This window comes from Rattus norvegicus, chromosome 6 (genome assembly GCF_036323735.1).
Source record: "Rattus norvegicus strain BN/NHsdMcwi chromosome 6, GRCr8, whole genome shotgun sequence".
Taxonomy (NCBI): Eukaryota; Metazoa; Chordata; class Mammalia; order Rodentia; family Muridae; genus Rattus; species Rattus norvegicus.
This window is the reverse complement of record NC_086024.1, coordinates 26154473-26177750: the sequence shown is the minus strand read 5'-3', so window position 1 is coordinate 26177750 and position 23278 is coordinate 26154473. Positions and strand designations below refer to the sequence as shown.

Genomic DNA, 23278 nt, shown 5'->3' with positions numbered 1-23278 from the left:
CTTCCTTCCGACTAATAGAGATAATCACTTTCCAATGGACAGCTTGCCCTACCTGGGATAGCCTTTTCTGGGACCGGACCTAGTGTTCAAATTCAACTCCTGCAGACAGTATCCAAACAAACTCGGGTAAAACACTTCTAAACTGTTATTACTCGAATCCTTTTCGGCCGCTAGAAGGAAAGGGCCGTTCTTCCCTCACCTTGCTGAGCTCTTTGTCTTCTCCTGGGACTGGGGAGCCGGAACCCTTGTCCACTCGACCCACAGTCCCAATCTTTGGATGCGGAGGGTGGCGGCTCATTCTCCGGCTCATCTCAAGCTTTCCCCAATTAGGATTTGCTGCCTGACGTCACGTCTGCCGCAGATTGGCTGTTCAGATCTGACACAGGGCTCCACCGGGGAGAAGAAACTTTTAAAAGACTTTGCAGCCGGGGCTGCCTCTGAGCGTCCAGCGCTCACGGTCGTCCTCGCCCACCCTCGCGGGGTCGGCGCCCATAGCACCTCAGCAGCACCCGGCGACACCCCGGCTGAGCCAGGGGACCCTCACCTTGAGCAGCCCGCGCCCCTCCCCTCCTCTCCACCCCAGCTCCCGCCCCCTGCTCGCCTCCGCTCCCGGCTGGGGTCCGCTGCCGCTCAGCCGCCCGCAAAGCTCCCTCCCTGCGGCCACCCAGTTGGCCTCCACCCCGCGGCGCACAGGCTCTCCGCGGAGTCCTCGGGGATACCGAGGGAGTGCGCCGGGGCAGGGCGAGTCGCACGGCCGGAGACTGCCCGCGATGGCGGGAGCCTGGCTCAGGTGGGGACTCCTGCTCTGGGCAGGGCTGCTAGCGTGGTCTGCGCACGGCCGGGTGCGGAGGATCACGTACGTGGTGCGCCCGGGCCCGGGACTGCCGGCCGGAACCCTGCCTCTGGCTGGGCCCCCGCGGACCTTCAACGTCGCACTGGACGCCAGGTACAGCCGGAGCTCAACAGCCACCTCCAGCCGCTCCTTGGCCGGGCCCCCAGCCGAGCGGACCCGGCGCACCAGCCAGCCTGGCGGCGCGGCCCTGCCCGGGCTCCGATCTCCGCTGCCACCCGAGCCCGCGCGTCCGGGGGCGCCCAGCCGGCAGCTCCACTCAAAGGCCGGTGCTCAGACCGCGGTCACTCGCTTCGCCAAACATGGCAGGCAAGTCGTGCGCTCCAAAGTGCAGCAGGACACGCAGAGCTCCGGGGGCTCCAGACTGCAGGTTCAGCAGAAGCAGCAGCTGCAGGGGTAAGCCCACGCTCCGCCTGCCCCGCGCGCTGGGACCCGGCGGGGCCAGTGCACCGTCTCCTCCCCGCCGGGGGCGCTGCGGGAAGGGGTGGGCGCGGGGGAAGCCCGCTCACTTTTTTACTGGTGTTTAACTCCGAGTGCATTGTTACCGAGCTGCAGGGAAACACAAAAGGCATTTATTTCTTTCCCGGGGCGTAACCTCCTGTGCGCAAACCCTTCAGCTCTTAGACTATGGGCGTAAACATGAAGTCACTACAGCTTAATCCCAAGGCATCAATTAAACTTCTTGCAACTCGGTTTTTTATTTTGGTTTACCTAATGAAAAAGGGATTGTGAGTGAAAGCTGGCTCTAAAGCTCTAAAGCTCTCCTTGAGCATCCCAGAAATTGTAGACTTGGGTTTCCTGGCACCTGTGGGTCCTAAATTGGTAAGAGGTTGGGATGAGATTCCACATGGACCGCAGTAGGGGTTGGAAAGTTTGTTATTCGGTGCTGCTAAATATCCCTACTGCACGCCTTTCTCCCCATTAATCACAAGTTGGGATGGGGGCGACTTAATTTGGACATTTGGCTTCTTCCCCCAACTCCCAGGGATGGATCCTCAGGGTGATCTCACTCTTTTGGCGGGGGGGGGGGGGATGGGGGGTGCGTCAGTGAAGCAAAGTGGGCCTAGAGAATATGAAGAATACTTTTGACTGTTTTAATTTGGAGTTTGAGACAACCATTTGTTTGGATTTTAAGTCTCCATGCCTGTTCTGCAGATCCAGTGGTTCCTCCCTCCTTCCCAGATGAATGGTCCTAGACCCTTACAGCTGAGCAACTTTGGGCTGGGCATCCTGTGGGCACACTTTAGAGCTCTCTCTAATCTAGAGGAACGTGGAAGCAAGAGACTAACTTTTCAGGAACTCTCTGGAAGCTTGAGTTCACTGCTCTGGACTCAGGGGTCTCACTTTGTTTCAGGATCAATGTCTGTGGAGGGCAGTGCTGCCATGGGTGGAGTAAGGCCCCGGGCTCCCAGAGGTGCACCAAACGTAAGTCACAGCAACCTTGGACAATGGACCAGGTGGGGCTGTATGTGTGTGGGGAGTTGGGGGAGGGGAGGGTCAGGTTGGGGTTGGGGAGGTTCCTCAGAGGCCTCTTGAAGAGGCAGGCAGTTTCACCCCGGAAGGTGAAATCTGAAATACAGTACACCTGCAGCCTGTATAACCATCTAGGAAGGACTGGATTATGACATCCAAGATGCCTTGCGCTCAACCCTGGCGTTTATGACTGTCTCACTTGGGGAAAAAAAAATCCCACGTGACGGTAGGCTGTGCGCCAGAACCAATACGATTAATCTAATGGTATTTACACCAACAATTAAAAAGCATTCGTTGACGTGATGTCAGAAGAGGAATGGAAATTAGGGCACCCTTTCCCAGAGTAAGGCAGGAATAGTTGCACACTGGGCATCGAACTTAAGGCTACCCACGTGCTCAGCAAGCTCTCTACCAATGAGCGATTCATACATGTGCATCAGTACACACAGCCCTGCCCGCTCCTGGATTTACAGACCTAAGCCAACCAGGCCCGATGTTAAAAGCTTCCTGAAAAGAGCGACAAGCATCATCCAACCTCGAGGTCCAGTTATTTTCCAGAATCTTCCTGCACTCGGGGCTTTGCCAGTTCAAATGCTTGCTTAACAATATTGAAAAAAAGTTAATTACACATAGATATAAGAACACTGAAGAATATTTCTTATAAACATTATAAAGTTAAAGATAAAGGTAAATGCATATTGAAGGCCCCCCCCACAAGTCAACTGGGAATAGAAAAAATTCACCTCCACTGTAAAAAGAGCAAGTGTTAGAATTTTTATTAGTTTTCAAAATATTTTATATGTATGTGTGCATGAATGTCTGCACACTATGTACATGCCTACTACGTGTAGAGGCCAGAAGGAGTCGGATCCTAGAACTATAGATCATATAGAGTTACAGATGGTTGTGAGCCGCCATGTTGGTGCTGGGACTCGAACCCAGATCCTCTGCAGGAGCATCCAATGCTCTTAATCACCGAATCATTCTAGGTCTCAAAGTGAGCATTGTTAGAGGCTCTCTTTGTAGAGCTTGAGCTGTTATCCTGTAAACTGGAGTTTCAAATTTCAGCTGCTTATGGACTTGTATTTTCTAATAGAACTCATGTGCCTTTTGGTTTGGGTCTTGTAATACTGATGAGTGAATAAAAACTGGATGCGATCATTCTGATGACCTTGTTTGATGAAAAATGCCTTTAGTCCCTGAGGTAAACAGAAGGGTTTTAAGAGGATGAAAAGGAACTGTCTCCGTGTTTTAGGATTTGGGCAAGCGTAAAGCAATGATGACTGACTTAAGACCTAAGGGCCAAACTCCAGCTGTTGGCCCAGAAACGGTTAGGCTAGTAGCCATTGTAAATTAAAGCATTATTATTATTATTATTATTATTATTATTATTATTATTATTATTATTATTACTGACACAAGGTCTCTCTACATAGCCCTTGCTATCCTGGAACTCACTCCATAGACCCGGCTGGCCTCAGATCCATAGAGATCTCCCTGCCTCTTCTCCCCGAGTGCTGGGATTAAAGTTAAGCGCTAGCACCACCTGGCTCTAGTCTGTTCCTACCTCTTAGGAATTGACTGGAATGTGGCACAGCATTATTCTGGACTAGGGTCGATTCTCCTAGTCACTACATCTGCCTTAAAGCCGCTGTGACATGTTTGCCCTCTGTGACAGTGCCGAGGCAGCGAGATCTTGCTGTGTGAAGGTTGAACACGTGGCACAGGACTTGAGGAGATAGCTTACTCAGTAAAGTGTTCGTCCTGAAAGCATAAGGTCTCGAGTTCAATCCCTAGAACCTACCTAAAGAGGCTGGGAGGTAAAGACAAGTGAGGCTCACTGGCCAGTCAGCCTGGCCTAACTGCTGAGTTTTAGGCCTATGAGAGACCCTGTCTCCAAAAACAAGGTGGGGGTCTCTAAGGAAAGACATTCAAGGTTGATCTGTGGCTTCTACGTGCACACACATGCACACGTACCAGCACACATGTTCACTCATAAAGATACTCATCCATTCACCCCACACATGTACAAACCAACAGAGCCTGCTGGTGTGTGCTGTGAGGTTTTATAACAATTTCTCTGCAAGTGACCGAGTGCCTTTTCTAAAAAAGACAACTCCCCAAGGTTCCCCTTTTCTGGGGGCTCGGGATTCCCACGAAGCACCAGAAAGAGATTATCTGGATATCGAACCTTCATATAGTGGCTTCTTACTTCTCCAGGCCAGGGAGGCCAGGCCATGTGTCTGCCTGTGTGTAGTTGGCTTTGCCTCCTGCAGGTCCAGCAAGAGAGGTCCCTGGCCACTTGTTGTTTGGGGGAGTTAGGGATGCACAGCTGTGGTTGGAGCTGGAGGAAGTGGTGGACCGTGCTCATCCCATGATACCTGTGACATCTGCTTCCAGCTCTGAGGAGGAAGCTGTAGATAACAGCACCACTCTCCTTTCTGCTGCTTTCCTGCTCAGTGCTAGAGACTGACATCATCATGACTGCTTCCAGGAATGATCGTGTCGCTAAGGCAGAGCCTGGTCAGCTGAGCGCACCATTGAAAGCACTTGCATTTATAAGATGAGTGCTTTTTTTTAAAAAAAGCTATTATTTTATTTGTGTGTTTATTTTTTTTAATAGTGAGTGTGTGTGTGTGTGTGTGTGTGTGTGTGTGAGTGTGTGTGAGAGAGAGAGAGAGAGAGAGAGAGAGAGAGAGAGAGTGTTCAGTGCCCATGGAGTCCAGGAGAGGGTGTCAGATGCCCTTGGATTACAAAGTGGATAGTTGTTAGTGGCCCAATGTGGGCAAACCCAGGTCCTCTGAAAGAACATCAAGTGCTCTTAACTACCGAATCGTCCCTCCAGTCTTATTTCAGGTATGTCCTGAAAAATAAGGGAGCCATTGTCCTTAGACAGTACCAGAGTTGACATTGGTGCCATCCACTTGTATCTATGGGTAAGCCGCAGGATGCCAGAAATGCCTGGAGTTTGGGAGACCTGTGTTCAAATGCTCGACCCTTCCCTAGCTGTGCGGCTTTGAGGAAGTCTCCTGGTCTCTCCAATTCTATAGAAATGGTTAAACTAAAACCAGGCTCCCCGTGTCAATTTATTGAAGGCGTCAAGGTGAAAAAGAGTCGGTGCTAAAGGCTGAAACCAGAGACTCTTTAAGTTTGTTGTTAGATCAAGTCAAGTAAACTCATATATTCCATGGTTCTCCCACCCACCCCCTCCGCACCATGAATGCATTCCTATTGGTTTTATTTTTCAAAAGTAATGTGGGTGATTGCACAAACATGAACAACTAGCTTCAGATCTCAGTGTTTGTGTAAAAACTGGTCTTGGCGCTAGGAGCCCGTGCTCAGGTCAGCTCTGGGGAGTGGAGACACACAGATACTTGGCGTTTGTTGGCTAACCTGTCTAGACAAATTGTTCAGTCCCAGGTTCAGGAAAGACACTACCTCAAACAGACTAACCAGGAGAAAGTAACTAAGGAGCACATCCATTGCCTACCTCTGGCTTCTACATACACTCACACACGTGAGCACACCCACACTCACCTGAGCACACACACACATGAACTTATACACACATATGTGCATGCATACACACACACATGCATACACACACAACACTAAATACATGTCTCCACTTCTCTGTGTGTTAAAGCTTGCTGCTTGGGGCACAATACTTTAATTGTAAAGGGGACGGGAATTGATGGAGAGCACCCTCTTACCAATTTTCATCAGTGTAACCACGTCAGGAAATAGTGATGATATTCAGATGACATATAAGTTGGTGTGTGGTTCCCTTTTGCTCTCTTACTTTTGATATACCAACTCGAACAGTGCACTTGAACGTGATCCATTATACCAGAATGCAAAGCAGGAAGGTGCCAGCATCACCAAGTGTATGTATAGATGGCAATGTATAGCCCCTGGTATTTAATAATTATCATATTCTAAGGGTAATTTAAAGGGTTTACGTAGGTTATATCAACCGAACCAGGAAGAATCTGTGCATAAGAGATTGGATGTGTTTGTGGTCTTCATTGTTTGATTAATTCAGTGAAGAAAATAATGCATCTCTTTGGGCCAGCTTGAATCACTTTGAGTTGATTGAAACTTAATTGAAATGTACTGCGGGCAAATGCTTCTGCAGGCAGAAGATTTAGTGAACCTTAAATTGCAAACCAGAGATGAGAAACACGCGGGTAACAGACTCACACGGGGCAAAGAATGCCTCTATGCAGGCACCGTGGTGGTCCTGGGGCTCTAGCCACCCAGTATCTGTGTGGAGAGGCCAAACGACGCACTAATGCACTCTCTCTCTCTCTCTCTCTCTCTCTCTCTCTCTCTCTCTGTCTGTCTCTCTCTGTCTCTCTGTCTCTCTTTCTCTGTCTCTGTCTCTCTCTGTGTCTCTGTCTCTGTCTCTCTCTGTCTCTGTCTCTCTCTGTCTCTCTTTCTCTGTCTCTGTCTCTCTCTCTGTGTGTCTCTGTCTCTCTCTGTCTGTCTCTGTCTCTCTGTGTGTCTCTGTCTCTGTCTCTCTCTCTCTGTGTCTCTGTCTCTGTCTCTCTCTCTGGTGTGTGAGTATCTATGGGAGTTGTAGTCATAGTATGGTAGACATATCTTTCTACCTTTTCATATTGGGGACTGTTGGTAGTGATCAACAGACGGCAACCCTTGTGTTCTCTTTCCAGTGACAATATTTATAGAAGGATTTTGTGGCTTAGGCCTGTCCTCAGAGTGGAAACATTAAACACTGATGTGTGATATTTCCACCTTCTCAGTTTTGTAATTCTAAAGTATCCCCGTAATTGTGTCTCCCAGCCCCCCAACCCCCTTTCCAGGGTTAGTGTTGCTCAGAGACAGACTTCGCCTGTGGGTTCAGATCTAATGAGGAGGCTGAAGGGGGGAACAGAAAACACAAAAGAATAAAGACGGGAGAGTGAATCGGGCTGGCAGAGGAGAGAGGAGCGCTGCAGACAGGACTCCAAGCGGGTGCCTGGCACATTGCAGCCTCTTTGTAAACGCATGCATGGTTCTTTTATTTATTTAAGGGATATCTGTTTAGTTTTTTACCGAGTGCCAGGTTCTATGAATAGGGGAGAGACGCAGCCAGCTGTAGGGAGTGCAGGGTCTGGTTTTACTCACAGAACGCATGGCACATCAAATGACTTGTTCTCTCCTTAGGAAGGAACAGAAAATCGATATTCCATTGCTTTTCCATTGGCCTTCAGCCCATACTGCTTTCAGGGGATTCAGGGGGTGGGGTGGGGGACCAACCCGACCCAACCAAACCAACCAACCAACCAAGCAAACAAACCCTAGAAATGTACACTAAATTCCATGCAGAGGACACCTGGGTATTTGTCCCTTCAGTGTCAGAGAGGCTGTAGTAGGTCGGATCATTCAGGAGGGTGAGCGAGAGGACACCCTCAGGCTGTCTCCTGTCTGCTTTGGCTCAGCATACTAGCTGGGCTTGAGAGAGAGGCCCACGATGGTCACACATTTTTCATCGGCCTGCTATGGCCATTGACGATGGTTTTGCCAATACATCTGCCGCAAAGTTTACCACAGCAGCTGCTGGGAGGTCTGCTCTGTCTGTGTCCTCAGCCCTGACCCCAGTCCCAGTTGCTGGGGTGGGAGGCTCGACTGGAAAATTTTGTCATGTGGCACAGACACTGAAGGGAAGGGAGAGGGACCCCGGGGGTCAAGTTCACACTGGGTCAAATATGTGTTCTCAACACTAGTTAAAACAAACATTTAGGAACCATAAATTCCGTGTCATGATAGTGCTTTAGCATTCATGGTGAAACACTCCTTCAGCCCAGGGCTGGTTAGCATGAAGCACCCACTCCCAGTCTTCTCTATGCTGCTGAAATTTTCTGACTCGGCAATGGGTCCTTTGGCAGCCACAGGACTTTGCTATTTCTCACTGTCATTCATTGTGGACCATTCCAGACTCCTTCCGGTATGTAGATGACATTTTCTTAAAATGCACATTTTTTTTTCCTTCCAAGTGCCAGCAAGAAAGGCTCCAGGATAACTTGGAGCTTAAGGGCTACGTCACCCATCTTAACCCTTGACCCTGTCAGATTGCACAAGGAGCAAGCATGGTGAAAGTTACTTTGCATGGGACTTCAGACATTTCAGGGCATTTTCTCTTTTTTAGTCTTCACACCCTTTGGATTTATTGAGGGAGGCATGGTCTGTTAGCGGTGGCAGTCAGCACTTTACTACTTTACTGAGTTGAATTCCTGATTTTCTAAACTATGTTAGTCTGCCCCATCCAAGCTAGATGTCTTAGAGCATCAGAAACTTAGAGTCTCACGGTTTTGGTGACCAGATGCTGCACTTCAGGGAATGGTGTGACTGCTTGCCTCCAAGAGCCTTTCTCTGCATATCACTGTTTCTTTTCGAGGGTCTACACATAGCCTCACTCCGTTTATATCTTTTGTCCCACCACATAGAAGAATCCCAGTCCAATTCATGTCCACTCTCACCCATTTTACCTAGCCGTTCTCAGCAAAGATCCTCCCTCCAAATCAACTCACATTCCGAGGTCCTGGGAGTTAGGATTTCAACTTGTCTTGTTTTAGGTGGGGAGTGGGGAGTCACGATCTAACTCGTGTGCTGTGTACCTGGGCTTGAGACTTGGGCTACACAGAGGTGGCTCCCCTGAGCATTTGGTGGTTTCCTCTCAGTGTTTGAAGACTTCATTGCTCTCCTGCCAAGAAGCCCTTGACTATTGATTTAGTTTGGCTTCTTTCCCCATGGCTCCTAGGCAGGTTTCGAGAGACAAGGAGATCGTTGTAGGTGATTTGTTTACACTTCTGTTCATTTCTCTCTGGCCTGTTTTATAGAGGTCTGGATGAGTGATTGGCAAACATGAGTATCTGGGGATTCAGGGCAGGGCTTATTGTTATTGACGATGTGGGGGCAGTTATTATGAAGGTGATGATCTAGAAGGATCTAACGCTGGAGACTGGTTTGACACTGGGTGAGGGTGGTGAGAGGCCAGAGCCAAACTTAGGCAGGAGCCCTCTAGACTTGGGTTAGCTTAGTTGGGTGTGTTCTTTCCCATCTGTTAAAAAAGTTAGTTAGTTTCAGCTTTGCTGTATATGTATGATTTTATAATATTTTGAAATTTGGAAAAATTTTAATAATATCAGGATGATTAAAAGCTTCAAGAAAACTTTACATTTCTGTCTCTGACTCTGTCTCTCGGTCTCTCTCACTGGTGTGTGTGTGTGTGTGTGTGTGTGTGTCTGTGTGTATTTGTGTGTGTGTCACAGTGTAGGTATGGAGGTCAGAGAACAACTTGGTTCTTTCTATCCACCATATGGGCTCCAGATTGAACTCAGATTGTCAGGCTTCTTAGAGCACGTCTTTACAGGTCAATCTGTTCCACTGTCCCCCGAAGATTATTTCTTTTAATTTTCAGTTTTAAGCACTTTAACTCTTATGAGCGTATGCATGCATACATGTTTTCTATTAAAGATCCCATTTAAAAATATTTGTTTGCTTACTAACTATTTTACGTGTATGTGTAGGTCTTCATGAGTGTATGTGAACTACTTGAGTGCAGGAATCTATGACGGCCAGCAGAGGGCATCGGATACCTTAGAACTGGGGCTGCAGGCAGTTGTGAGGTGGTGTGTGACGGCTGAGAACCTGACTCGGGTCCTTGAGTAGTAGGCTGAGCCTGGTCTCCAGCCCCAAACATTCTATTTTAAATTATAAACAAGCGGAACACACAGAGTCAGGAAGAAATCTATCTAACGTCCGTCCGCTAGTGTTACGCTTTTAAAAGCTCCCCGATATGACAGTGAAGCCTGCTGATTTATAGAGGGAGAGACTGTGGCCTTATTTTGCTTAAATGCATGTTTTCCTAATAATGGCTCTTGCCTCTTTAGTGTAGAGAGAACAAGGCATAATTTGCTGGTCCCCAACTGTTTGGGAACCTGTGGGCCAGTATACAGGTGTATATGATGTATTTTCCTTTGCCTGTTCATTGCTGGGCTGCTGGATATGAACAGAGCACCCCAGGTAGCTTCAGTTCCGTACACTGGGAATGCGTACAGATCATGTGACTGTAAAACAGCGGCGCTATGGGGTTGGGGATTTAGCTCAGTGGTAGAGCGCTTGCCTAGGAAGCGCAAAGCCCTGGGTTCGGTCCCCAGCTCCGAAAAAAAGAACAACAACAACAACAAAAAACAAAAAAACAAAACAGCGGCGCTACTAAGAGCTCCCTCTCCCTTCTCCTGCCTCACTGCGCTGGCCTCATTTTTTCTCTTCCGCGCATTGCTCGCTCTCAGTTGATTTGCCTGAATTAGAGGCTGTGGGACACGGTTCTGTCTTTGGAGTTAAAATACAGGGCTCAGATCTTGACTTCATGCTTCCTCACTGCGTGATCTCTGAGAACCTGAGCAAGGCCAGGTTAACTCTGTGCAGCCAAATGGGTCTAATAGTCTAGCCTTCCCAGGCCTCTGGAGGGCTGCGTGAGAAGCTGCTTGGAAAATGCATGGAGAATGCCTAACCCACATTTAACATCAGTGGCTCTCGGTTGCTCTGGTTTGCTCTGTTTTGCTCAGGGCTGCCCCCTCCTGGTCACTCCTTGTGCCCACACACTACTTATGTCTTCTGGAGAACAATCACTGCTCGCCCTATGTTACTTCCAAAGTGCTATGACTTACCTTTGCTTGGGTCTGCACAGAGCCGGGCATCGGTGCTGCTTGACCAGCATCGAGCTCCCAGACAGCAGGGTTTTCTCTGTTACTTTCTGTGTAGCCAGGCCCCTTGGGTTGCCATAGCACTAGTGCTAACTGAGTTGCATAGAATTACTTCGACTGGCAAGTGTAACTTAGCGGGTTAGAGCTGAAGTCCTCAGAACACCCTGTGGGGTTCGGCTTTCTCCCCTCTTTGCTTATCCTCACCTTTGACAGTCATCTCCGTTTGCTTTGCTGTTTCTCCGTGTGCTTATTCTGGCTTGCCAGACAATGTTGCACAGGCTAGCTATTCAGGGGCACACACCTTATTCAGTTTCCCCCTCCTTCCCTCTGTAAGGCTGCCCTGGCATAGCCCAACCTTTAAGAGGACTTTTCCTTTCTCCCTGCCAATTTTAGAATCTTTCTGCTCAACATCATCTGATAGAGATTTGGGACTAAGTAAAATGAATGTTGTATGATTTTCCCCTGTAATTTTAGATTCCCAAGCACTGCTCTTGGCCAACTATCCTATTCCCTGTGGCTTTTCCCCCTGCACTGCGTTTGAGTAATATTGTTGGCGTGGATGTCGGTAAACAGTTTGCGAAACGTTATGTTTTGTAAATTAGAAGATGGATGGGCTGGTTTTTAAGTATATGCTCTTGATTCTGTTGGGCCAGATAGAAGATGAATTTGGCCAGTGCATGGGGTAATGGAGGGCAGGGAGATGTTGTCATCCGAAGTAGGTGAGGTCAGCTGTCCCACAGCCATGCGATGCCTTGCTCTTTACAAACGAGAAGCAAGAGACTGCAAAGAAAACTTCAGAGGAGTTTGGAAAAGACTCAAGGGGGAATCCTTGCACAAGAGACAGGAGGAGGAGGCACCAGAGGGAAGTCTAAACTTTCCAGTGAAACAGGAATAGGGAAATGGGACATTTGTAGACATAGGAACCTTGCGCTATTGTCTCTAGGAGGATTGTCAGTTCTTTGGGACACTCCATGTAATAAGAAGGACATCTGCATCCTTTGTGCTTGTGCCAGATGGGTGCCATTTATACACTGTGGCAAATGGATAGTTAAAATAGGCATCTAAAAAAACCTCGAAATTGGCTGCAGCATATTGCCTCACCTAGACCAGTCATTGGCTCTGGGGATGTAGCAGTGGGGAGACGTCAGCCTCCGCAGACCAAGTGAATCTTTAGACATCAGGGACAGAACCATCTCTTCTTGAATCTCATTCAAGTCCCTGCAAATGAGCACACTGTTGACACCACACGGTCCCTTCTCTCTTGACACGTTTGATGTTCTACCTTGACCCCTTGTGTGTTGGGCTTCCCTACTCACGCCTAAGCTTGAGATGGGAGGACGTCTTCCCAGAGCCGTTGTTCCAGCCCCAGAGCCCATAAATGTAAGTTTCTATGGGATGAGTAGGTGAACGTATGGGTTCATTGATTGCTCTTTTCCAGGTCCATGTAGTGGTACCCAGACAGGGGAATATTCTCAAGTGATGGGGGTGGGGCAGTCAGGGACATTTCTCTAGGGTAATGACTTATGACACCTGTCTGGTAGGACAGGATCTGGGAGGGGAACATTTGGGGTCAGGAGAATGCAAGATGCTGGGGTAGAGCGGCCCGGGCTGTTGAAGTATTGTTAGTGGGGGTTACTACATCACACAATAAAATAATGAAAATCTATTTCATCTCTTTTTTTAAAAGCCAAATTAGTAGGGATTGCTGCATGGCCTGTTTTAAAAAGTCAAATTATTAAACACCAGTGATAAGTCATTTCGGTTTGATGGCTCCAAAAACCTCAGAAAGAAGGCAGTGCTGGTAACAGTGTGTCAAATGATCGGGGAATATATTTGTAGGTCATTCTGCAAACTGTCTCCAGCTTCATTGTGTGGCAAAGAGAAACAAACAAACAAACCAACCAACCAACCCTGAGATTCATGCCTACCCTGCATGTCCGAGTGATATACAGAGAATTGGATGCTGATAATAAGGCGGCCGTTGATAGCTATTGGGTATTGTTTTCTGTGTTATCTCGGTAATATTTGTCTTGAGAAATAGGGTGCACACGACCCACCCAATGTCCGTGGGTTTTCTGCTTTAGTCCTCATGACACACACTGAACTCGCTGACTCTGGGACACCCGCAGTTTGAAGCGAAGCAAAAATGTCTAGCCCTCCGCTCAATCTTCCCCCGCCTCTGGCGATTTGCTTTATCCTCAGAGCAAAAACACAAAGACAATCCTTCTCTCAGGGGAATCCCTGCTTCCCTCCTCCTTGTGACAGTGGAGAGGTTAAGCGAGTCCGAGATTTGGGAGTAATTGGATGTGAAATAATGCAGACGATAAGTAAATTCAAGGCAGCCACTGTGTTCTTGCTTTACTCTTTTATCCGGTAGGAAGTTGGGCTGCCTGGGCAGCTCCGTGGATACAATAGACCCTCAGTGAGGGTTCGTGACTAACAGGCACTGCAAGCTGTGTTGGTTTCTGAGTGGAAAACCAGATGAAATTCATTTAAATCAACGGATACTGTCATTAAACAGTCCTTTTCCTTACAAGAGGATGTGAATTGTAGCAGGCTTCCCTGTGCGGCAAGCTGTAGTGCCCTCTTTTCAGTGTTGGAGGGTTGATGGATGATAACATTTTCTTCCTTCCTTCCTTCCTTTCTTTAATGCGGATTGCTTGAATGCAAGCCGTAAGCCATCAGCCTCATATTTCTGACGGTCCGTGGGCCAGTGGCACTGAGGGGTTTGTGGAGGTGTGAGTTCTCTTACCTTCCGTGGTGGGACACACTTATAATCTCAGTGCTTGAGGAAGTTGAGGCAGGGGGATTGCCAGTTGGAGGAGAGTTTGGCTGCACAGTGTGTTTCTGGATAGCATGGGTAGTACAGTGTCCACTTGAATTTGGAATGTGTCCTGCTCTTGCAGAGGACCTAACCTGAATTTAGATCCCAACACCCAGGTCAGACAGACCCTTTTATGGGTTAAATACCAAATGTGGACTTTGGCTCCCTGCCACAGGCCTGTCCATCAGAACTCCTTAACGGGCACATCTAAGGGCCCTCATTTTGCAGGTACCCAGCTCCAAGGATGCACACTGAAGCTTGGGGGCCCCCTGTGGGTTGCACGTCCTGGGATAAAAGATGCTACAGGAAAATGATGAGGAGGAAGGGATTACTCACTTTCTCAAATCGTTTAAAACGGAAGAACCTGCGTTTGTCTAAAGCATGCCGGACACCATTAGGGAGAACTCTTTCTCGTCAAGATTAGGAGGTTTAGATTGAGAGAGAACAAGGTAATAAAGAGGGGGCATTTGCCCCTGCAGGGCTGTAACATGGGATCAGGCTGGCTCAGTCATGGAAGGTTCTGGAAGAACACAGGAGGTGTTTGGGAACAGCCTAGTATTTAAGACCAGAACCCTTTGTAGAATGAACTGAGGGAGTTGCAGTTTTCCCTCTATGAAGAAGACTGCTTCCCCCCTTGTATCTTTAACATTTAAAAAATTTATGGGTATAAGTGTTTTGTCTGCGTGTATATAGGCGCACCACGTGTGTGTGGTGCTTGTGGATTGTGTGTGCAGTGTTCATGATATGGGTGTTGGAATTGGACCTGGGAAAGGCAGCTCGTGAGGTAACCACAGAGCCATCTCTCCAGCTCCATGTTTTTTTTTTTAAAGTGTGTCTTGCTCTTTTTCTTTCTTTAATATACATTAATACACAGATGCTTTGCCAGAGTGTTGGAGAGGCATTAGGCCCTCTAAAATGTCTGTCTTTAAGTAGAAATGTAGTATGCATGCATGCATGTGTGTGTGCGTGTATGTACGCTCGCGTGTGCATACATGTGTAGTTTATTTAAATCAGTTATCACAGAAATGGCTATATCTATTTCATTCTGAATTTGAAAATTACCTGAATTGTTGATTGTGAACATGGGGATATGTGTCCTTGGTGTATGGGGGAGGTCAGAGGACAGCCTATGGGGGTCGGATCTCTCTATACCCTGTGTGTCTTGGGCACGGAACTTAGGTGATCACGTTTGGCAGCAGGCACCTTCGCCCACTGGATGGCCTCATGGCCTCCACCTCTTTGGTATTTTCTGACGCACATGGCATGCCACCCTAGCTTAGCATTTGCATGTTACTTCTGCTGCAGAATCCAAGTGCTGCAGCGTCATGTAGAGGCCAGAGACTTAGAAAATACCCAAAGTTACTTTAAAATACATATGTTAAAACTTCAGTATTTTTTTGTTTCAGTATGAGGAGATAGTTTGGTAGAAGAGCAAAATTATAGACTAGAATTTATTATCAGTTCCCCTGCCCATGTGTATGTGTGTGTATGCATGTATATGCATGTATGTGTATGTGTGGGTCACAGAACAACTTTGAGAAATTGGGTTTCTCATTCAACTTTTATGTGCTTTTTTTTTTTTGTTAGGTCACCAGGCTTGCTCAGCAAGACCTTGACTTGCTGAAAACTATGTCACTGGCCCTGTTGGTCATTTTAAAATTCATTTTGTTGGGAGCAAAATTGGGCAGAGTAGAGTCCTCATTAGCATCTTAGTTCCCGCTCACCTATAGCCCCGCCCCTCATCGAAATACTTCCACCAGAGTGGACAGTCTACCATTTTGAACCTACAGAGACATATCAGAATCCCCTCACATCCACTATAAATAATTACATTGGGGCTCACTTTTGGAGTGCTGACTGTGGATTTTGACAAATATTACACGACAGGGATGTACCACAATAGAACAGTTGCTCTGTCCTAAGAGTCTGGTTGTCTGCCTAATCATTCCTTCCTCTCATGTTACCCTTGGCAACCACTGACCCTGGCTTTAGAGGTTTGTTTTTTTCCCCAGGATGTCACATAGTTGGGATCCTGCCTGATGCATCTTTACAAGATTGCTTTTTCACACCAGTGTGGTTCCCCTACAGCTTTTCATGCCAAGGTGGCTCATGTCTTTTTTAGCATGAAATAATACTCCATTGTCTACCCATTTTATAGTTTATCTAGTCACTGACCTGAGAGCTTCTGGTTACCTCCAAGTTTTGAGGATTACAAATCAAGGCATTACAATATTTTGCTATATTTGTGTGACAATAACTTTTCATCTGGTTTGGGAACCTCCCAGAGGGTGTGACAGCCAGATGATGTGGTTAGAGCAGAGAGATTGTTTTTCCCTTTAAGATACTGAAACTGGCTTTCAATGTGGCTGTACCATTTTAAAGTCCCATCAGCAAGAGCTTAGAATAGTTTCGTTCTACATCTCTGCCAGCAGTTGTCGGTACCAGCTGGATTTTGTCCATCCTAATAGCCATGCGGAGGAATATCAATTTAATTTTCGTTTGACGAATGAACTAGAACAGTGACAACCTCTCCTAATCTCACTTGCTCTCTTTCTAACTTCAGTTACATAGAGGCCTTAGTGTTGTAAGTTGAGATTTTGTTTAGTTTCTTTGTGGGGATGGGGGGTGGAGGATGGGGGTGGAGCTTGCCTTGACAAACCCGTGGAGATTGGTTCTCTCCTCCTATTATGTGAGTCCCTAGGATCAAACTCAGACCTCCTGTCTTGGCAGCAGGTGCCTCACTCACTGAGCCATCAGAATGGCCTCTTTTTCTTATTCTCTTGTGCACAATTTAAAGTTAATTAATTAGCTACTTAGCTAATTAATTGTGTGTGCTTGTGCTTTGCCGTGGCATGCATGTATAGATCAGAGGATAACCTAAGGAGTTGGTCTTTCTCTCTGCCTTGTGCATTCTGGGGATTGGACTCAGGTAAGCGGGCTTGTTGGCAAGCGGGTTAACCCACCGAGACATCTCACCGGCACTCTTTTTTTATTTTACTTTGACTTTTATTTGGTTTGGTTTAGTTTCGGTGAACCAGGGTCTTGTGTAGAACCAGGTCATATCTGCTTGGTTGTTTCCTGGATGTCTTGGGTTTTAATTTCTGATGCTCCTGCCTCAGAATTTCAGATTTTCAGGCTCTAGATATCTGGACTTGAGATGGAAAGGTTACATTCTAAGAACAAAAATGAACAATTTTCAGACTTCTAAAGAATCCTCGATGCAGCGGTGGCTCACACCTTTAATCCCAGCATTTAGGAGGCAGAGGAAGGTGGATCTCTGACTTTGAGACTAGCCTGGTCTACAGAGTGAGTTCCACGATAGCTAGGTATGGGTCTTCCTTCTCCTGGGAGAGTCATTGGCCAGTGGACCATGAGGGTGGAGGGAACTGAAGCATCAAGCAGGGCTCAGACAGCTGTGGGTGTGATGGAAGGGCTTCTGGAGACAGCTTCAGTGAGACAGGTCTCTTTATTGTTCCAGGGATAGGGTATATAAGAGCTCTAAGGGGTATGGCTGGAAAGGGTTCATTGGTCATAACACAGTACCTAATTATCATGTGGGTGGGAAGCCAGAGCAGGACCTGTATGCAAAGTTATGCAGCCTTTGCAGAGAGCTCTGGGCAGGGTCTTCAGATAAGGTGTCTATGTGCAGGGACACTCTCCGGACAAGGTCAGGCAGAGAAAAAGAAGCGCTGCTGAGACAGGAAGTTCTCCACTTGTCATCAGCTCTGAGAGCGACGCGAACATGGCGGACTGTGACCTTAACAGCAGGGTTCTCCAACAGCCAGGGCTGTTACACAGAGAAAACCTGTTTTCATCCCCCACCCCAAGAAAAAACCCCAACCAAACGAACAAACAAACAAAGAGATGGTTTAGATTTGATTGTTAAGTATTTGGGGAAATCACTACAGAACTCTTATCCAAGGATAATCCTTCTCTTTAACCCAGGTTAGATCATGGGATCACAGATTGCCAACAGAGCCCTGAAGAATTTTCGGAGCCATTAGCTTTAGGTCATTTTTATTCTCGGGGGGAGTACATTCAGGATTGTGAAGGAACCTCCACCTATTTTTTTTCCTTTTTTTTTTTTTTTTTCGGAGCTGGGGACCGAACCCAGGGCCTTGCGCTTGCTAGTCAAGCACTCTACCACTGAGCTAAATCCCCAACCCCACCTCCACCTATTTTTAATGAGTTTAATTTTTTTCCACGGAGGTCTCCTAAGGACCTCCATCAAGGATGCCATTACAGGAAACACATGCCGTAAGGTGCTGTAGAGAGGCCGGCTCAGAGTCCTGGCATTTGTCAGTAGAGAGAGGCACTAGTTAGGACTTCACGTCTTCCAAGATTGTCAAGCCCGTCAGAATTCCAGTGTGGAGGGGGAAGAGGCGCCCCCAATTGTAGGTTGCTCATACCACACCATGCACATATGGGTAGAGCTAATTGGATTCAATTGTTATATTAATAACAATATGAATGAGGACATGACATTAGATAGGGGCATAAGGAGAAGTTGAGGGGAGGTAGTGGTGGACAAACATGACCACATTGTACACATGCTCACAACCTTCAAACAATAAAAAATATTATTTAAAAAATGGGAGGCACCGGTGTATGTGTCCTCAGCCGGATTCACCTGGATGGTGACAAGGTTGTCTTTGTGGCATCATTGCCAAGATGGTAACTAATCTGTTGTTCCACCTTTTGGTGGTTTTTGGCAAAGTCAATCTCTTTCGGGTCCCACCTGACCATCCTCTCCCTCCCCGTCTCGGCTCTGAATAAACGTTGGGATTCTTTTCATTTTTCCTTCTGACACTCACCACTGCTCAGGCTGGCGGTAGTAAGGTTTCGTAGGTGGCTTTCTAGAGCAGGAAAGCATTCTAGCACGTTCAAACTCAGCCACACCCGATGGGTCAGAGTAAGGCAGCTCCGTCTCTCGGAACTCCGGCCCCAATTCAGTCGAACAAGAGTCAAGAGAACAGCAAGACTCTCTGAGGTCTCTGGACTCTGCCTTTCACTACAAAGAGTCTGGCCAAATTCTGTACATGTTTCCTCTAGGGTGGGATCATAACGTGCAAGATACATTTTCAAATTTCTTGGTAGAAAAGCGCTACGGAAGGCTGGATGTGGTGATGTACACCTGTAGTCTCAGTGCCCTGGAGGATCTGAAGTCGTAGGGCCAGCCTGGGTTACAGAGTGAGACCCTGTCCCAGGAAAAGGAAAGGCACTATATAAATATTGGTTATAACTGGTCTTACATTTTAGATAAGTTGTTCTATTTTCTGTTAAACTAGCACGGATATAATTATTACTATTATTTAAGTTATGGAAAGGCTCTGTCTTATCATCTAGAATGAGGACGATCCCCCTGTGTTTGAACAAGTGGTGTACTTGACAGAACTCTGTTGTCTGCTGGCCCATTACAGAGTCTTCTCCTGAAACACCATGTCATAGGCTCAGCCCGAACTGTGCCAGGCCCTTTGCTGAGCTAGTGGCTCCTCCTGGGGTTTAGGTGGCTTCCCATGTTTCACGGATGCACAAACTCAAGGCAGGGTTCAGACTCGGAGCCAACACTGTTTTCATCTCTACCCGTCCCTGCCTCCCAGGATCTGTGCAGACTACAGATGGTGTTTGTCCTGGTTGGAACTCAGCTGCCATGCCTGGCGTTTCTGTGGGAAAATCTCACTCGGGATTCCAGTCGGGGGAGGCTCATATCTTCCCACTCTCCAGGGGTTGAGCAATAGTGATTTGGTTAACCAAGCCTGTGTGGCTGTCTTCGTCAACATCCAGGACTTTCTCTAGAGGCTTGCCTTCTTCTTTAGGGTTAAATACCTCAAAGTTCCAGGTCCCTACTGGAGCAGGTCTGGACTTATGAAGGGTGTGGATGCAGACTCACAGGGATGGCTGGGTCTGTTGTGACTTTCCGGGGCATACCAGGAGTGCCATTTACTTCTTTTTTTCCTAACTGCTTTCTTTTATTTTCTGGAAACTAGGGAAGAGCGTTGTACTTTCTGTTCTTTTTGTACTTTTCGCATATCTGGCCTCTGATTGCCTCTTCTCCCCCAATGCGTCTCTAGCTTTTCTGCCAAGAAGGAATGACGCGCTAATTCCTGGCTTTCTGAGTCTTTTCAACTATCAGTTTAAACGAGTCAAGTGCAAAAATGTCCTTTAAGTGTGCCCTGTGCCTGGTACGTGACCGGTATTCAGTCTGTGTTTTTTCAATGAATGATTTTCTCATCGTGTCTTCTGAGTTGGTCTAGGTTTGTCTTTTGTACTTTGTTTTTGGTCATCTGGGTATATATGTCCACTATAGGATAAAATGTGTTTGAATTCTTGATCCCTAGCTGGCAGTATTGTTTGCACAGGTTATAGGACCCTCAGGACCCTAACATGCTAGTTGCTGGGGGTGGGCTTTGAGATATATACCCTAGACCTGCTTTCTGTCCTCTTTCTACTTCCTTATCTGTCCAGATGTGACCAGCAGCCTTGTACTCGGGCTACCACACTTTGCTTGACGTGGTAGACTGTGCCCTCTCACTGTGAGCCAGGGTTGCCTTCCATCAGCCAGTTGACGGTAGCAACATATATCAAATACACCTTATAAATATGGATACTTGGATTAGATTTGCATATATTCTGTGGAGAATTGAGACTCAGCTCTTAGGGTAGAGAATCAGACTGCTGCCTGTAGGGTGCTGTTGAGGAGGGAATGAGTTGACTGAAGCCTAATGAAGAGGGAGTCCAGACTTGTGGGGGGATTGGTAACAGCATTTTGAGATGGGAGGGGAAGGCCTTACATGGGAGGGATTGACAGACTATCGTTGGCTTTGTTTGAGGCAATGCGGGACAAAAAAGTCGCCGTCCCTCATTCTTCCTGCAGCTGGGATAATGAATATATGCTGGTGCATAGACTGAGGAAGAGTGCTTCTTGACTAAAGGTAGTTTGAAGGAGTCTAGCAAAAAGAGAAGAATGGGATAAAATGTGAGAATGGAGGTAGAAAGGAGAGGAAGGAAGGAAGTTCCTCACTGCCTGTGGTCCTGCGTTGGAGTCGCTGTCTTTGGTTACCATTCCCACAAGACTCACATCAGTTGGAGCCTGCCTGTTCACATGCTATGCCAAGGGATTGGGGATTTTTATAGTTTGTGAGGCAGCTTCCCCTCAGTGTTCTTCCGCAGGGAAGTGGAAGGAGTTGGAAAAGTTGATCGGCCATTTGCTTGGAGATCAAGTACTAACTGTACTCCTCCAAACTAAGCCTCAGCTTGTCATCCGTAAGCTGGAGCATCCTGGGAACTCCCAGTGACTGCTGGGAGCTGGTGAGGATCCTGGAAACAGTGTTGTTTCTCTGAATAGTTGCTTTAGGAAGTGAAGGTTGGGGCTGTGTTATATCCACACAGTGCCACCACTCTAGAATGCCCCTAGCCATGCTTATAATGGAGAATGCTATGGTTCCGTTGTTTGGGACATGTTTACCTCAATAGACAGCAGGTCCTAATCCCTAGACCCCGCGAATGACATCTGGGGTGGTCAGGACGTGGCAGATAGGGGCTAGCTAGGGATTGTGACGTGGCGAGGTTTCCCTGGATCATCCAGGTGAACCCCGAGTCCCGTCCCACAGTTATTGTAAGAGGTAGAGGAAGATTGGATGGCAGCACAGAGTTGAAGTTCATGGAAGGGTGGAGGCAGAGACTGGAGCATTGCAGCCACCAGCTAATGGATGCTAGCAGCCACTGTACCCAGGAAAGCCTAGGAAGGGGCTCCCTCTAGGAGCCTTTGGAGGGACTGGGGTCCTGGTGGTACTGCCAGACCGGTGATTCCATCCCACTAAGATAAATTTCAGGCTTTTAAACCTCAAGGGCTGTGACAGCACACATTTTGGTTGTTTTAAGTCAACCAGTTGGTGGTAATTTGTTAAAACAGTCATAGAAAAAAAACCACAGACTTCTTATTAATAGTCGAAGGAAGATAAGCACTTTTAACCTTTAAATAATGTTTTTTAATGCCCGAGAATGTTGTAAATACTCATAAGGCATTTTTTTTCTTTTCTTTTTTTCGGAGCTGGGGATCGAACCCAGGGCCTTGCGCTTCCTAGGCAAGCGCTCTTCCGCTGAGCTAAATCCCCAACCCCCTCATAAGGCATTTTGATCAAAACTACTCCCTTCCAATTTCTTTCCTGCCCACACCCAACGTCATCCTACCAACTTCGCCTGTTCTTAAAAAACAAACACATCATTGAGACAACTTAATGTTGTCTGTATGAGCATGGGGAGCTGATCCCTGAAGAAATCTGACACCCTCAGCAGCTACCAGTGGCCCATAGCCTCTCTCTCAGCTAGCCGTGAGACTTCACCCTCCCCTCCCCATCCACATACTCTCCATGGTCTTTGAGGTGGTCCTTGGTTATTGGCTTCTGTTCCTGCATTTACCATGATACTGCACCCACCGAAGGGTTTTACTTAAACTCTGGGGGAGTCAGGTGACGCCAACTGAAGATGGGTGGTCTCCATGTATGGCTACCACACTGGGGTCCTAGGGAGCCCCAGGAACTGGTGATGCAAGTTATAGAGAGCTGGCTTTTTGCTCTGAGGTGATGAGCCAATGATGCGATCACACCCTGAGGTGACCGACCTTGAGGTACGGGGCTGAGATTGAACACAAGGTCAGGTTTTTTTAGTTTTCAGTGCAATTTTCTATCCTTGAAGCTCATATCGGATGGATGTTAGTGGCTGATGTGGGTAACAGGTGTGTGCACTGCATTTCACCCATCCCCCGATATTTAAAGGCACAGACACACCCTTCCAGGGGTTTCCCCTCCTCATCCTCCACCTACTGCAGAGATCAGGAAGCCACTGGCATGCACATCCCTCTGGGAAACTATGGCACAGAGATAATTATCCCTGTAGGGCTTAGAGTAAACAGAATAACAATGCAGTCACGTGTCTTTTTGTTTTGTTTCGAGGCAATATATTGTACGATTTCTCACAAATGTTTCGTTTTCTTCTTAAAACACTGCGTTTAAGAGGAACAGAATTTAATATGTTTGGGCTATCATCAAACTTTAAATTCTAAAATAAAATCACAGTTTTTTGTCTTGCATTCAGACAAATGGTCCTTCAAGAAAGTTGTCTGCACTTAAACTATGACATTGGAATCTTGCTATAATTGAGCTTCTTCTTGATTCCTAGGTTCTCATCTCAGAATTCCATGTTGAAGGATGACTTTAAAAGAGAGGGTACAATCCTGACTTGTGGGTATAAAATGAACATGTGCCAGAGATTTTATTAGCATGTGTTTAAATGTGGGAACCAGATAGATGCCACACTGGTTCAGAGGAATGGTGGAGCAAATTTAGACATAAATGCAAAACAGTTCAACCCACAGGGCAGCAACCACTTGGATATCCTTGATACCACTGGTTTGCATTTTTA

At 47.2% G+C, this 23278-nt stretch overlaps 1 protein-coding gene across 5 annotated transcripts in view; it reads left to right on the top strand.

The window, feature by feature from the left end:
* Positions 1-404: 404 nt before the first annotated feature.
* Ltbp1 (latent transforming growth factor beta binding protein 1) overlaps positions 405-23278 on the top strand; it is a 395722-nt gene continuing 372848 nt past the window's right edge. For 2 of the 5 annotated variants that reach the window (XM_063262387.1, XM_063262386.1), the window contains exons 1-2: positions 445-1246; positions 2205-2275. In XM_063262387.1, the coding sequence (XP_063118457.1) occupies positions 771-1246; positions 2205-2275 (547 nt within the window). In that variant the 5' untranslated portion in view covers positions 445-770. Of the gene's footprint in view, positions 1247-2204; positions 2276-23278 lie in introns of all 5 variants that reach the window. The other 3 variants (XM_063262385.1, XM_063262388.1, NM_021587.2) reach the window with 3 other exon arrangements.